This window comes from Juglans microcarpa x Juglans regia, chromosome 1D, assembly GCF_004785595.1.
Source record: "Juglans microcarpa x Juglans regia isolate MS1-56 chromosome 1D, Jm3101_v1.0, whole genome shotgun sequence".
NCBI lineage: Eukaryota > Viridiplantae > Streptophyta > Magnoliopsida > Fagales > Juglandaceae > Juglans > Juglans microcarpa x Juglans regia.
Genome location: NC_054594.1, coordinates 6,706,061 through 6,721,796, shown reverse-complemented (window position 1 = coordinate 6,721,796; position 15,736 = coordinate 6,706,061). Strand labels below are relative to the sequence as shown.

Here is a 15,736-nt window from a genome sequence, read left to right as displayed (position 1 = left end):
TAATAAGTAACTTTTGAATTCTTTAATCATTGAGTGAATAAATAATAAAGTTACAGAATTTACAAGCCTAATACCTAACACGGTATTTATTACTAAGTCCCATTATATTTATAAAAAGTATCGAAATACCATTATTTTTTAATGCAAGTTAACATAACATGAGTGCTGCACAGTTGGCCATGTCCGCTAGTATAAATTCCACATTCTATTTTATTTTATTTTTTCATATTTTTAAAAGTCGTTAAATATTTTTAAAAAATAAAAAAATATATCAATATACTAAAAGTCATCTCCTTAATTATTTAACAAAAAATTAAAAATAAAATTTAAATACATAAACATGACGGCCAAACTCACGGAACATACTAAAATTTTCGTATATCATTCTTATATATTATTGGTGTATTTTGTGTGAATAAAGATGCTTAAAAATAAATTTATTCTCCACATTACGAACAAAATAATGGTTAGGGGGGTGAATAGCGCCATTTCTTAATTAAAACTTGCAACACTTAAAACACCTAATTTCTGGAAAGTAACAAAAATATAAATAATAATCAAATTTAATAATTAAAAAAAAGACCCATCCTGATTTTTTCTTTTTGTTCTTAGTTTTTCTCAAAGTTATTTAGCAACCTGAGTTAACACGATGGTTGACCTGAGTCAATACCCGAACCACCACCCTTGCCTTGCCTTTGTGTTAAGAACGTGTCCTATGATGCCCCCTTTAGCCACAATGCAAGGAGCTTTCACGCGCGGTTCGTTCTTGACTCAACACCCACCGAACTCACTGAGTCTCACTCACTCAATCAATCCACTCGCAAACAAACTGCTACCCACCCCTATAAATAAAGAAATAGAAAAACTAAATTAATAACGACATCCACAAACGTTGTTACAACAACGTTAAAATAGTAAAAAACACGTGAGTCTCAACTCCCGTCAGCTTTCACACTGTAAAGCAGCCTTGATCTTCTGCACCGTGCAGGAGATCAGATTGTTGACAGTCTCCACCGATTCCACCGTCAATTTAGCCGTAGGAAGACTATTCACCAGTATTTGAAACGCCACCGTCAGGAGTGACCCACTCACCCTCACCTTGTGTGGCCCCGGCCCGGCCCCACCGCTTCCATTGGCGGTGGCTGTACCTGGCCCACGCGACCCAGGTCCATCCGGAACGATGGCGAAGCCAGAGGGAAGCAGTGCCACGTAGGCCGAATCGCCGCCATTCATTACCACGTGCATGGCCGGAATGTCCACCGGCGCGTAGACTACTAGCGATCCAGCCGCGTCTATGCACGTCTCCTGCAGTATTAACATGCTGCTCTGGTTCGTGGCCTGCATCACACAGTTGCACGCAGAATAAATGACCCTCGCTATCTTCAAAATTTACAGGCAACGCCATTTCAGGGTTTTTAGTTGGGAAAATTTCTATTATTTCTATACAGTTCGTTGATGCAGTAAGGTTTAATTTACAAAAAAAAATCATAAATTAAAATTAGAAAATGCTAAAGGTACTAACTTACTTCTCCACGTATTAATTATTATTATATATACGTTAAAAATCATGAAAATTAAAATTCAAAATTTAAATTTAAAATAAATAATAATAAAATAAGTCTTATAAGTACATATGACACGTTAAATTTGCAACATCAATAATATAGACGGTATTTTCCTATAATTATTTATATTTTTAATAAAAAAGATGAGGCTTGAAAATACATTAAAAATAAGTAAATATATTTTCTAGATAAAATAATCTGAAACGTCAAATCACAAAAGATTTAAATCAGTAAAATCTTTATAAAGATATTATTTGGTGAATGATATGAGACAACTATCCAAAATTGACTCTTTTTCAAAAGGGTTAACGAAGCGAGCACCGGGCCTTTTTCTGATCCAAAAATTGTCCTCGTAGATACTTCCAATTTCCAAAACGGTCCTTTTGGGTTCACCTTTATCGCTAAACGACAAATCGTTTGACCTTTTCACACGGGGACCACATTACATTATCTTTTGCCAGCAACATTTTCGAGAAAATAAAGGACATAAAAGTGAGAGAGAGAGAGAGATAGACTTACGCCAGCACGTAGGAGAGAGACGCAGTTTCCGTGATCTTGGCCTTTGGCTATGTGGGCCATCTCCTGCATGGGTCCACCGTTTGATAATATGTCCCACTCGCTTCTCAGCCGTTCATCGCGTAGAAAGTCAAACAGTCTCTGTGGCGAGACCGGTAACCAGACCGATGTCGCTGCGCTCAGCACGATCCCCGGCGGCTCCCCTGGATCGTCCACGCTCTTCCTCGTCATCACCCTAACGTCTTCGTCCACATTCCCGGCTAGTAGTTTGTTCCATTTGTGCACCGTCGACGCACACACGCCAGCGCAGAAGTTGTCGGTCATTCGTTGCGCCAGCTTCAACATGCTTCGTCTCCCACCGGCAGTTATCGCTACAGAGCACACCACAAACATTATGGTTTAGTACGACGAACGTATGCATGCGAAAGTCCGAAAGCAATGGTGGATGTGTTTTCCGTAATTTACCGGCCGTGTGGTCTCGGGCAGGGACTGTGGACGACATGAGGATGGCTAGGCACTCGCATTGCCGTTGAAGGGTTGCGATCCAGCGTTGGGCGCCAAAGCCCATGCCGGAGCTTAGCAATGGCCGGTAGAGCTGATGCACTTGGCTCTCATCGTACTCTGCATGCTCGACCCATGTCACCTGTTTTTGGATTACACCGAATATTAATCGCAAAAACGGAAAAGGAATCAAAACAGAAAAATAAAGAACGCTTGGGGCCTTTTATTATTTTGCTTTAAAAAACATAAAAAGAACTACATGGATTGGAATTTTTCAAGAAATAATACAGCTGAAAATAAATGCTAGAATCCCATTATAAAATCATAGACCCTTCCTGCAGAAGAAGCTGACAGTCAAACTGTGTATGCTGACACATGGCGGGAGACCAGTGATGGAGTGTTGAAATTGTTGTATTAAAACTTAGTTCAATAATTTATTTCAAGAAATCGATGCATAATGTCAACAACCCAAGTTAATTTATATTATATATATAAATATATCTAAGGCAAATCTGAGGAATGGATCAAGAAGATTGAACTCAATCAGACAGACAAGATATCACACAGACCTCGAGCACAGGCATATACAATAATGCAAAAGTGGAAGCCTCGGAAGATTTTCAGAGGAACGACGTGGGAACTGTAGAGGGTGACATCGAAATGTGTACTGGTTTGTGTCTAGCTCACTCTAGATAGTCAGTCATATAACAACAAATAAGCCAGTCCTGGAGGTTTGACTTCGAGGTCTCTCCACTGATAGGTAAAGAAAACTCTTTTTCTTTTTTCTTTTTTTATGGGTGAAAAAAGAGGATGGGAAATGGACATATCAACGGCTGGAACCAGGTCACATGCAGGAACATGAATAGAATAATGATAGGGCCGGGGAAATAACCAAGGCAGCATCAAAGATTGGAATAGAAGCATCAAATATGTATTTTATTCTACCAATGTTGTTTGAAGATTACAAAGCGATTTTGTTAATAAGAAGGATATGATATTAATGTGTCCAGGGTACAGAAATTTTGGGTAGTACGTAATAGCAGCTTCTGTTGATAAAATAATATGTTCTACCCTCGGTTTGGATGCCGTTAGATTGTTGTATAGTAAGTACAGATAAGCAAGTCTAGTTGTTGAAACTAGAAGCTAAATACATAAGTGAGAGTAAAAGCATTACAAGAAAAATGAATTTTTATGACTATTTAATTGTGATGAAAAGATCATTTGTGACCAAAACACTCATTTTAACTGTAAATAATCATATCGCAGAAATTAACTAACCACAAATAAATAATTTTCTTATAATAAAACAGCATCTTCATCCAAGTCAATAAAATTATTAGCCTTTGGAAAAGTCCAGAAAAGCACGAAAATCGAGTTCAAAAGACAAACGATGCAGTGATATTGTAGTAAGTAATCGCTAGACAAATAATGATCACTATTGCATGAGAAACTAAGCGGGCTTTGGAACACGATTGCCTATGATTTTTGATCAGCTGTGCTAAGAGCTCTTTGCATTTACTTTAAGAACTGATTTAAAAAAAAAAAAAAAAAAAGACCACAATCACTGCAAAAAACAAAACATAAAAAGTAAAGAGAATGAGTCACATTATTAAGTAGACACTAAATAAATCCACAATCGGATGTGGTTTGATATAAAACGTCAGATTATAAAATTATTTTTATTGTAAAATAGATCTAACGGATCTTATAAAACTATATCAATTTATGAGTTTACTTTATATAATCTCTTTGCATATGTAGCAGTTCTTTATGAAGTATTTTCGGATTTAGCCATATTGTATGACATTTTGTGATAGAATAAGAATATCAAGTCATTCATCATCCGAGAGTACTTCGAAAATACTCTCGGAAAACTAGCCGCGAACTCAGAAAAGTAGGTAGAAAACTATCTTTAGGAAAAAATCCTAGTTGTTTAATTGTGCAAACACAATTTAAACATAATTTCCTATACATAATTATCATGTTCTAGCAAAATAGATATAAGAGGGAATATATGCAGAGAAAATATTTGTTTTCCAAATTAAGAGTGTAGGTTGTTGATTTACCTTGGAGTACCCATTGGGCATATCTTGCACAACACACCCAGAAGGAAGCCTCCTGCAGCTTACAAATATGGGTGCAGCCGACGTTTCTCGGATGCTGTCAATGGATACATCAACCACAGCCCACACACCCTCTGCGTGCTGCTTGCAGAATCGGAGGAAATTGACCTCTCGAACCGGAACCAAAGGCGAAAGAACTTGCAGCTCAGCATGCATCTGAAATCAAAATTGCAAAATTATCAAGTACAATTGTCAAGTGTGTGTGTGTGTATATATATATATATATATATATATATATATAGACTGACATCAACTTAATTACCAGTTGAAGTGCTCCATTTCTGGTTCCACCCATACCACTAGATATCACATCAGTGGTAGAGGTTCTGGCAATCATACAAGGAAACATCTCTGCCCATCGATTCTGTGAAAATTAAAAAAAAAAAAAAAAAACACTAGAATTAATCTCTATAGAATGTGTTCAGAACTAAATTCGAAGTAAAGATACATGCACTTGATCAAGTACTACTGGTATTGCATGGTTTCTTAGAATTCACCAATTATCAAAGAGATAAAACAAAAAAGAACCATAAATTAAGCAATTTCCCTCACTAATTTTCTCTAGAAAATCGAGCAGGTCTACTGCTTACCGAGTCCATGAGTGTCTCAACAAGAGCCAAACTGTTGATAATGACCATACCAGTCTCCCTAGAAGCCTCGGTGACAAAACCATTTGGTTTCATGCCAATGCAAGGTGTGAAAGTTCTCATATATTCCTCGAGGTTCAGCATTTCTCTCCTACCTTCCAAGCTCCTGACCCAGAGATTCTCATCAGCCTGTGCCATTTTAACCAATTCATCCATGGCAGCCAAGGCCAGCTCTAGAAACATAGACCTCTCGATCGATCTATCAAGGCCAGTCAAACTAGATGGGGGTCTAGCCGGAGGCACCACCGGCAAAACACCGGAAATCCCAACACCGAAATCGGGTCCCAAAGGCAATGTTGTGGGCACATGGCTTAAACCAGCAAAGCCATTGCTCCCTACTCCGAGTTCCAAACTTGAACTTGGCAATGGAGGGCCAATTGCGTTAGCCAATGATGAAATGGGACGTCCCAGAAACTTGCCTGCGAGCGCACAGACACGGTCTAGCTCATCCTTTAACCGGGCGTTCTCAATCCTAAGATGCTGCTCTTCAAGTGAAATTTCACCAACAATTGCCGGACCACCGCAGTTTGAGCAAATCGGATTCCTCATTGCATCTCTGATAGACATGTTTTCGGCCCTAAGCTTATCGTTTTCTTGTCTAAGCAACGAATTCTCGTGACGTTCCAATTGGGTCTGGTGCAAATAACGACAAAATCAAGTTTCATCGATCTAAGCAAAAGTCTCTTGCTTAGCCATGGAGAAAAGTGACTGTAAGGTTGTTCTCGCGGATTACCTTCATTTGGGTACGGCGATTCTGGAACCAGAATTTGACCTGTCTGGTTTCCAAGCAAAGCCTCTTGCTAAGCTCCAATCTTTGTTTCTCATCAGGATGAGGACACTCCTTAAATAGACTGGTAAAAGAAAACGAAAAAAAAAAAAGGCATAAAATCAGCAACCTCTCATAAACTAAAGATTTCTGAAGAGTGGAATTAATTAGGAAGGAAATACAGACGATTCGAGTTCTTGGATTTGCTGTGGCGTGTGTCGGTGGTAACGCTTTTTTCTCGGAGGATTGTCGGCCGCGTCCAGATCGTCCCAGAAGCGCCGTCCATGTTATCGCTGCCAGATCTGCTCTCATGCTCTTCGTCTCTGCTCCTCCTCCCAAGATTAACTTCAAAATTCTCAGCCATTCTAGCCACATCTGCTTGCCCGTCGATATTCGGTTGCTGCACCAAAAACAAGACATAAAAATAGAAAAACAAACAAACACGCCGCCCAGAGGAAGCAAACATCAGTTTTTCGCTTCTTAAACTCGCGAGAAAGAACGATAAACGATGTCAATCAGAGCAAGAAGATCCGAGTAAGAGAAGGTTTGGCGTACGTACAAGACCGAGAGAGAGTCCAGGGCTGGAGTTGAACATGGATTTGGTGAGAGGCGGAGTGACAAGGCGGGGATGAGCAAGTGCACCGGCGGGCATGTTGTGGTTGTTGTTTCCGTTGCTGTTGTTGTAAGAAATATCGGCCACGATTCTCGCACCGCCACCGGTAGTATTCTCGAGGAAACCCCCAAAACTCATCAAAGAAGTTCCTTTTCTTTCTTTTCTCTGCTGTAATCGCTTATCTCTCTCCCTCCTTTCTCTTTGTGGATTTGCTTTCTATTCCTTCTCTACGAATTTACAAGGAAGCGCTACAATCTTATTGACTGAGACGCTTCATTCTCCCACAGTTTTGCTCTCAGTAAACCAAACCAGGAATCACAAACACAATAATGCTTAGAAAAAAAGACCCGAGTCTCTCTCCAACAACCTTTTTAAGCAGGCCAAGTACACAAGTATAAAGAAACAATGAAAGGAAAAAAATCAGAGAGGATAGAGGAGACAAAAGGTTTAAGCCCAAATGTCTCCAACTCCCTCTCCGCAAGAGAAATTGGTTTTAGATTGGAGAGAAAGAAAGAGAAAGAAGGCAAGCAAACACTTTATTCTAAGCTTAGCTCTTCGTTCTCTATCTCTCTCTCGCTGTATCTAAAAGTCTGCTCTTTTTTCGGTTCCTAGGTCTGCAAAATGGTCCAAAGAAGGACTAAAACGAACTGGGTGGGGGCTGGTGGAAAACGGGGAACCCTAGTTTTGAGTGAGTGTTAACCCATTCTCTGCATGCTCGACCAAGCTGAAGCTCCTGGGATTGAAAAATGAAATTAAAATAAGAGAGAGAAAACGAAAGGTTTCGTTTCCACAGAGGAGAGAGGAGAGGGAGAGTGTGAAGATAAAACGCACTATGTGGAGTCTTCGAAGCCTTACAAATATATACCTCCAAAAAGGGATCGGTTGACTATGTGATCTGCGAAAACAAACGAGGTCGTCACTGATCCGTCTCAAAGTCTTTAAGGAATGCAGTGGGAAAACGCACTATCTTATTAACCCCGCTGTTTATAGAGCGCTGTAAGAAAAAGGAGAGATACAATGACAGAGATTCAGATCCATGGCCGATGCCTCTACCCCCCTCTCTCTCTCTGGACTTTCATTCTTGGGATCTGCGAGGAATAAGACCACAACTTAGGTGAAGATTATTCATTATACACAGAAATATTCTCTTATATGAAAACTATACTTCTTCGAATGATACACACGATCAAACGTCTTGGAGCTGACCAAATAAGCAAGAGGTTTTGGCAGTTTAGTCGATTTTGGATGCACTTGGTTTCCCATATTTGTTTTTTCATTTGATTTTTTGCAACTCATGCAAGCATTGTAATCAGTCTATATATGGCTATTTTAAAAGCAAAAATCGCAAATGCGAAACAGCATACTAGAAATGTAGATATATGGATCAATTTCAAGTTCAAATCACAAATTCAATGGTTCAATTATGGTTACTTAATTTTTATTTTTAAGTGTGAGTTCACGCCATATTCTTGTACATAATTTTATCAAAAGTAAAGTATTAATGTTATATATTTATAATTTTACGTACATAACAATATGTACTGACGTGTCAGTAATTGAAATTATAAAGATTTTAAAATTTAAAATTCGAATTGATAAAATGGAGTGGATGCTAATAAATATAATATTATGTATAAAATTATATGTACATATAGCAATACTACTATATTATATTTTATCATTTTAATAACATATATCGTGTCTTCAAGACTACTGAATGTGGCACCAAACGGAGCGGCGAGTAGCCCGCACATGCGGGTCGATGTTCTGGCATCGTTCGGCGCGTGGCCTTCACGCACTACTGGGAAGCCCTCTGCCAACGCCACGTGCGGCGTTTCTGGAGTCTATGAGTCTGGGATCTTCAAGATCGACTGTCGGTTCTCTTCCAAGAGTGGCGCGTGTACTGCATGCGCCACAACAGCCTCTATGCACTGCTTTTCCATTTTTATGCAATGTTTTATCTTTGTAATTTTTTTTGTGTAATGTTGTTTCTAGGAAAATAAAAATCCAAAAATAAATAGTGCTTACGAACTTTGGCCCGAATGGAGTAGTGGTCCCCCCTCCGCATTGACGGGATTTGGTGAACCCTATCCTGCTTAGTCGGGGTAGGGGGCTTTGTAAATTCTGTCATGAACAGATGTGGTATTTTTCTAAGACTTAGGTCTTTAGAGATTTACTGTCTGGACTAGACCATGTCAATCACGAAAGTGTACTGAGAAGCTACTAACGATTGTAATTAGTTTATTTTTCAAGTCAACTTTGTAAGTCCTCTCTTAATGAAAGGTTATCATCCGTTTTATAAAAAAAAAAAAAACATATACCGTGTTAAGAGCATAATTTTCTCTTAAATGATATATTCTTAATATAATCACGTTACTACTTTTATATTAAGATAATAATATAAACTTAAGAAAATGTATAAGTTTTCAATAATGAAATTTATTTCACTGAAGAAAATAATTAATCGATCAACAAGCTAGTGAATATGCTTGGGTTTGTCTAAAATTTAAATGAATTAATCATGAAAACAAAATGTGATTCAGTCACGAGCTCGAGTTTAACTCGTGTTCAAATAATATAATAACGTAACTTAAATATTCCACATTCGATTAAAGTAATTTTGTAGATTAAAGTTGGCTCAATCGTAATTTGACCAGTTTATTTTAAAATAATAGTTGGAATTTAATTAAACTCATCAAGTACATTATTCTAGAAAATCATATATAATAAAAATCAATCCGTACTAGCTAGTAACTTCAGCTCCACATGTTTGCTAAATATAAAATATGTTTTTTTTTTCAGGATAAAGATTTTGAAGAAATTGAATATCTTTCAACTATTTTTTTTAATTCTTTTGAATTTTTATTTTCAGCGCGGAAGAAACAAATTTGTTGCAGTAAAATTAATTTTGTTCAGTTAAAAAGAATTAAATAACTCTAGCTTAATGTGCCATTTCTAAAAAACAAAATCCCAAAAGATAGACAAACATTTGCTACCTGGCTTAATATATTTCAATTTTTTTCCTTTTTGAGACATATAAATATATCTGGTTTGTTTTTGTAAATGAGATGAGTTGAAATAAAAATTGAAAGTTGAATAAAATATTATTAGAATATATTTTTTTAATATTATTTTTATTTTGAGATTTGAAAAAATTAAATTGTTTATTTTATTTTATGTGAGAATTTAAAAAAATTATAATAATTAGATGAAATTAAAAATTTTATAAAAGTGAGCGAGGTCTGGTGAGTACATAAAAACTGAATTTATGTATTATATGAAATCATTTTATTAGAATTACGTAATAATTTTAACTAACGATAGTTTGAAATACAAAGAAAAGCAATGCTACTCTCCACCTTTTATTTTATTATTCTCAGTCACAGTTGCTAAAGTGATATATTTTAAAGTAGATAATATATAAAATTATTTATAATGCCCGACATAAATACTGTGATTGAAAATGATACAATTAAGAATGAAAAACATCATTTCTTTATAAATTAAATCAATTATGCGAATCAGCCTAATACTTATTGGCATTGGTATTGGCATTGGAAGAGCTTAGGCTAGATTTGGATACAAGAATGTTTTTTTAACTCTTCTCATCTAGTCATTATAATTTTCTTAAATTTTCATACAAATTATAATATAAAAGTCACATTTTTCAAATTTTAAAATAATAATAATATTAAAAAAATATATTATAACAATATTTTATTTAACTTTTAATTTTCATTTCAACTCACTATCCAAATCTCGTCAGTATTCTACATATTATCTTATCAATATTTATCATGTATCAAAGATTATTATAATTTCAGCCCCAGTTTAGGCAAAAAATAGTTGAAAAATCACAAGTCTGTTTTTACTATCTGCGTCATATGTTCTTCCATTAATGGCTCACTTCATCAATTATGGTAATAATTCTTGAATATAACAAAATTTATATAACCAAGTTGGTCAGAATGTTATTTACGATTGATATATGTGACACACTGACATAATAATTGGCTGGCTAGCAATTACATTCAACTAATTAAGAATATTGTGTGTGTGTGTATATATTAAATCACAATGAATTAATTGAATGTCAGCTGCTATAAGATTAAAATCTTTTTCCTTTGTAGTAAATAATATCATCCAAATAATAGCCTACTAATTAAATACAAACATATATACATGCTTCATTTATAATATTTGGAGTTTATTAATATTCCAAATTAATAAAATTACTGCTGTAATTATAAGCCTCGGTTTCTCAATCTTTTAGGTAAATAATTAATGATCATACATAGAAGTAAAATCAATGTCCTTACATTATTAGAGCATAAAGTCCCAATGGATTGAACTCTTTATCAATCTTTACTTGTGAAGAAATGAAATCATCTTCTTCTTCTTCTGACATGGTTTAATATAGACCTGTGTAGAAAAATCGCAGACCTGACCTACCCGAATAAACCGACCCGACTCGCCCGATAAATACGGGTGAAAACTATTTTCGGGTCGAACCCGTAAAATGCCGGTTTCAACCCGCCTAAAATCACGCAAATCACACCCTAGCTCTCTCATTACCTCTGTCGACTCTTCCCAACCCAATCCACCCTCTTCACCTCTCGCTTTCTCTCATTTTTCTCAACTTTTCTCTGTTTAAGGATTGAGGCTGCCAAGGACGCTCCGTTGGACGAGTTCACTGTCGATGAGATTGAGGCCGCCGACATCCTGCTCCATCTCCCTCAACTATTCTTTGAGTCCAAGAGTTGCTGCAGATTTCCTTCAATTTATCTGGGTGCCACAAGAAAGAGATCTCTGGGTCTCCAATTTATCTGACAGTGCAGGCAACTGCATGAGCCCAAGACGTGAGATGCTCTTTCATGGCCAGATTGTCGTTGAATGAAGGCAATATGTTTGGATTTTGATCTTCCAACATTGGATACAGTCATGTTTCCTCAAACATCCAGGACTTAGAAACCTCATTCAAATCAAAACCCAAACCAAGCTCTCCTACAGTCTTTCCTTCAATTCTTGCTTCTCTTCCATCTTCTCTGTCTTCCTTCTCTCTTGCTTCTCTATAGGCCTCTGGGACTCCAGAAACTCTATTTCAAGTGGCTCGACGATCTTGGGCTTGACAATTTTAGCAACAAACGCACAACATTTAGTCTTTCTCCTAGAGTCTTTTTCTTTTCCCTTTTCATTTTTTTAAAAGAAAAAATGATAACTGGTTGACCCGATATCGGGTTGGGTCGGACTGATGGTCATCCATGTTCTTACGGGTCGGGTCGGTTTGCGCCAAAATATTAAACGGTTTAGTCGGGTTGCAGCCCTGGTTTAATATAATACATTAGATTCTAAAATTATTTTTATTCTAAAGTATATATAGTGTATCATATCAAGTCACCCCCATGAATATCATAGTGTACCATACCAAGGGTTGGCCTAAGTGGTGAAAACTTTGGTCTTGGGGTATCACTCACTTTAAGGTACAATGTTCAACACTTTATGAGTACAAACAATCATTTGAGACCACACCTCCTAATGAAAAGCTAGCGATTTAATCAGTTCTGTGTAAGAAAACTTCCAAAGATGAGGTGTACAAGACCGAAATTTACTCTACAGGGGTAGGTCTGAAGGGCCTTATCTTGGAGAGGTTCTCCGATATTAAAAATAAATAAAATCACATCAATAGTTTTCTATGACTAAATTATTTGAAGTCTCTTTAATTTCTAGAGGGCAGGGAAGTTATCTTTTAACTATAAATAATTTCTAAAGGCAATGTGTGTACGTGTGTACACACACACTAGGAAATGGCATAGGTGCGTTAGTCTCGGGGTGCACCTAACATAATAATTTAAATAAAAAAAATAAAAAATTCATTAACTTATTTGTTTGGGAAAAGAAAATATAAGGTTAAAGAAAGATAAAAAATCAAGATTAAAAAAAAATTAAACTTTAGCAAAATATGAGCATTGATCTACATCCATATTAAATTATCTATTTACTCTATATATAATAATAAAATATTATTACTTTTTTATTTTAAAAAAATTGAAACAAAAAGAAAAGAAAATGAGCACATTGTCAGAACAAAAAAGACATGAAAAAGACGTCAATTTATGTGTGCCGCGGGACTATTAAGAGTATTTTGATAAAGTATGATCCTTCATTAAATTCTACAAGAGAGCTATATGTCAAATGGTCAAGAGTCGTAAGGACCTTTTGGTAAAACAAGATTTTTCATTAAATTCGACAATAGAACTATATGTCAAATGGTCAAGAATTTTAAGAGTCTTGATAAAACATGACTTAGCAAACTTAAAGAAAAAACAAGAAAAGTCAACAAAAAAATAATAAAAGTTACTATTTACAGTTAATTAATCATTTATTATAAATATATATATATATATATATATACACATGCTTGCTTGCCTTTTTTTTTTTTTTTTTGGCGGAAGTTGGTAGCTAGCTAGGTGTGTTAATATTCTTCATAATACTAATAATAAAAATATGGGTTTTCAAAGTTTTTTGAATCATAATTGCCTGTATCTTTGAATCGATAGAGAAACGTTTTCCAATGCAATTAATTAAGAAAGAAAATTGTGATCGGATCGGATGCTATGTACGTACCAGGAATCTAATTAATAGTAATGGATGGATGGTGGTAATCATGAACAAACAATATTTATGGTACGTTCTAATTATTAATTCATCTTAATTTATTATTATAATTTTTTTAAATTTTAATATAAAATATAATAAATAATTTAATTTTTTTTAATTTTAAAATAATAATAATATTAAAAAAATAATATTTTAATAATATTTTATTATTTCAACTCAATTCAATTCAACATCTAAACACAACGATAGACATTCATTTCCACGAAAATTGGATTCATTGAAATAATTAAGAGCATTAATTATTTTTGGGGGCCTCTATATACGTACATGAATGAAATTGAATGCCTTATAATCATCGATTATCAATCTGGATGATCCACCGTCAAGCGTACTTTTAATTCATCAGCTAATTAATTAATAAATTTATATCCAGCATTAATTTGCTGAAATATATAGTAGGATTACTATATACGCGCGTACTGATGATCAAATTCAATCTCCTTCCCATATAATTATCTACAGTATGCATGTATGCAGCTACATCTTATAACACTCACATGACACACGTACAGAAATTTGGATCATTAATTGGATGAAATATTCAGTTTTAGGGAATGATCTTGGGCTTGATCAATTTGCTCGAATGAAATAATTCGCTGGTAAATTGAAGTTTCCCAAAATATATGAATTTAAAATTACTAGGTATAAGTATGTGTGTGTGTATATATATATATATATATATATATATATATATATATATATATAACATTTATGATTTGTTGAAGTAATTCCAAAACTTGCTACTTACTGATCTAAATCGCTTGATATGTAATTTTGTTTTCATTTTTATCTGATAATGATAAATAATCCAAAGTGTGTAATCTATGTTTCTTATTTTAGACAATATATATGATACTTAAAATATGTCATATGTTAATTAAATCACGACTTATTCTAAAAGTTTAAATTAATAAAAAAAATTAATTATTTAAATTATATATTGACGCGCTCTCACGCGTAAATCGGATTCCGTTAGTAAGTAGACTCACGTGAAAATAAACTAATGAGATAATGAAATGTAAAGCCTGGATTTCAAAAGTTTAAGTTGAGGAGAGAATATAAACTTCAAATTTTAATGAAATCATACCTTCATTGATTTCATAGTATATCCAACTGATTAATGGTCATCTTGATGCCATACTTGGGCGTTCTTAAAGCTCGACTTATCATAATATATGATTTAAAATAGAAGGGAATTGTTAGGTCTATATAGAAATCTTACACAAATTAACAAATTTATAAATTAGTGTGACTTGATATATTATAAAATAGATTTAATATATATACTATAATTAAGTCATGTAAATTCATAAATTTCTGTATATATAGATCAGCCAGTATTGTTTTTGAGTAACACTATAGCTGTCGAAAATTTGTCCTAAATGTGTGTTTCGAAAAGTACATTTCATTTTTTTATTTTTCTTTTCTGTTTTTTATGTATTTTTTAAATCATCATAAACATTTTTTTAAAAAAAATAAAAAATTCACAACGTCAATAAAAGATATTTTCATAATAATGATTAAGTAAAAAAACAAAAGAGCTTCGGGACACACATTCGGGATAAATTTTCTGTGGGTTTAGAATTTCTGATTGTTTTTACACCCAGATTTAATGCCTAGTCTAGTTGTTAGCTTCACAGCTAGAGAAAAATTAATGTGCAAATTTCAACTTTTATTAGGTTCGATTTGTTGACAATAGATAGTTTTTTTCGTGTATGTGTGGCAAGAGGTCATAGCTAGTGTCTTCTGATTGTGTAACATCGACGTCGCTACATCTAGAAAATGGGTACTTAACAATTAATGGTACGTGTGCGATTGTAAGCCTTTGGTCCAGAAGTTTTGGAGACGAGGAAGTCTAAAACCCTAACCCTGAGAGTATTAATATAGAGTGTACGGCTGTGTTTGGATAACCAACACTTCTCAATACTTTTTAAATATTTTCATACAGATAAGAAGACTTCACATACCAAATACGTTTGAAATAGTTTGAACAAAGTCTCCAAACACAGCCTTCGGTAGTTTGAATAAAGTTGCGTGCGAATGCCAGTATGCGACGGAGAGGGAGAAGGAGAGAGAAGTTCGTGGTGGTTGGGTCTGTAAGAGGTGGTAGAGGTGTGATGGCCTAGTGGCCGCGTACGACGGCGCAAGTGGACAGAAATGGGTGAAACCCATTTCGATTGGGTTATCGCAGGGGAGAGAGAGCTACACGTGAGGGAGATCGATAGTGGCTGGCTTGGTCGCCAATGGTGAGGGGTAGTCGCCGATGGTGGCGGTAAGGCTGGGTGGCCGCGTATGGCGACGCAAGTGGAGAGAAATGGGTTTCACCA

The 15,736-nt window shown here is 35.2% G+C and overlaps 1 protein-coding gene across 1 annotated transcript; it reads right to left on the bottom strand.

The window, feature by feature from the left end:
- Nucleotides 1-604: 604 nt before the first annotated feature.
- On the bottom strand, nt 605-7,545 carry LOC121264827 (homeobox-leucine zipper protein ANTHOCYANINLESS 2-like). The gene is given in 10 exon segments (XM_041168134.1): nt 605-1,338; nt 2,085-2,452; nt 2,547-2,724; nt 4,649-4,861; nt 4,968-5,069; nt 5,296-5,985; nt 6,086-6,203; nt 6,305-6,386; nt 6,389-6,518; nt 6,678-7,545. Coding segments are annotated over 10 exon segments (2,469 nt in total). The 5' UTR covers nt 6,870-7,545; the 3' UTR covers nt 605-942.
- Between the last annotated feature and the right edge of the window lie 8,191 nt (nt 7,546-15,736).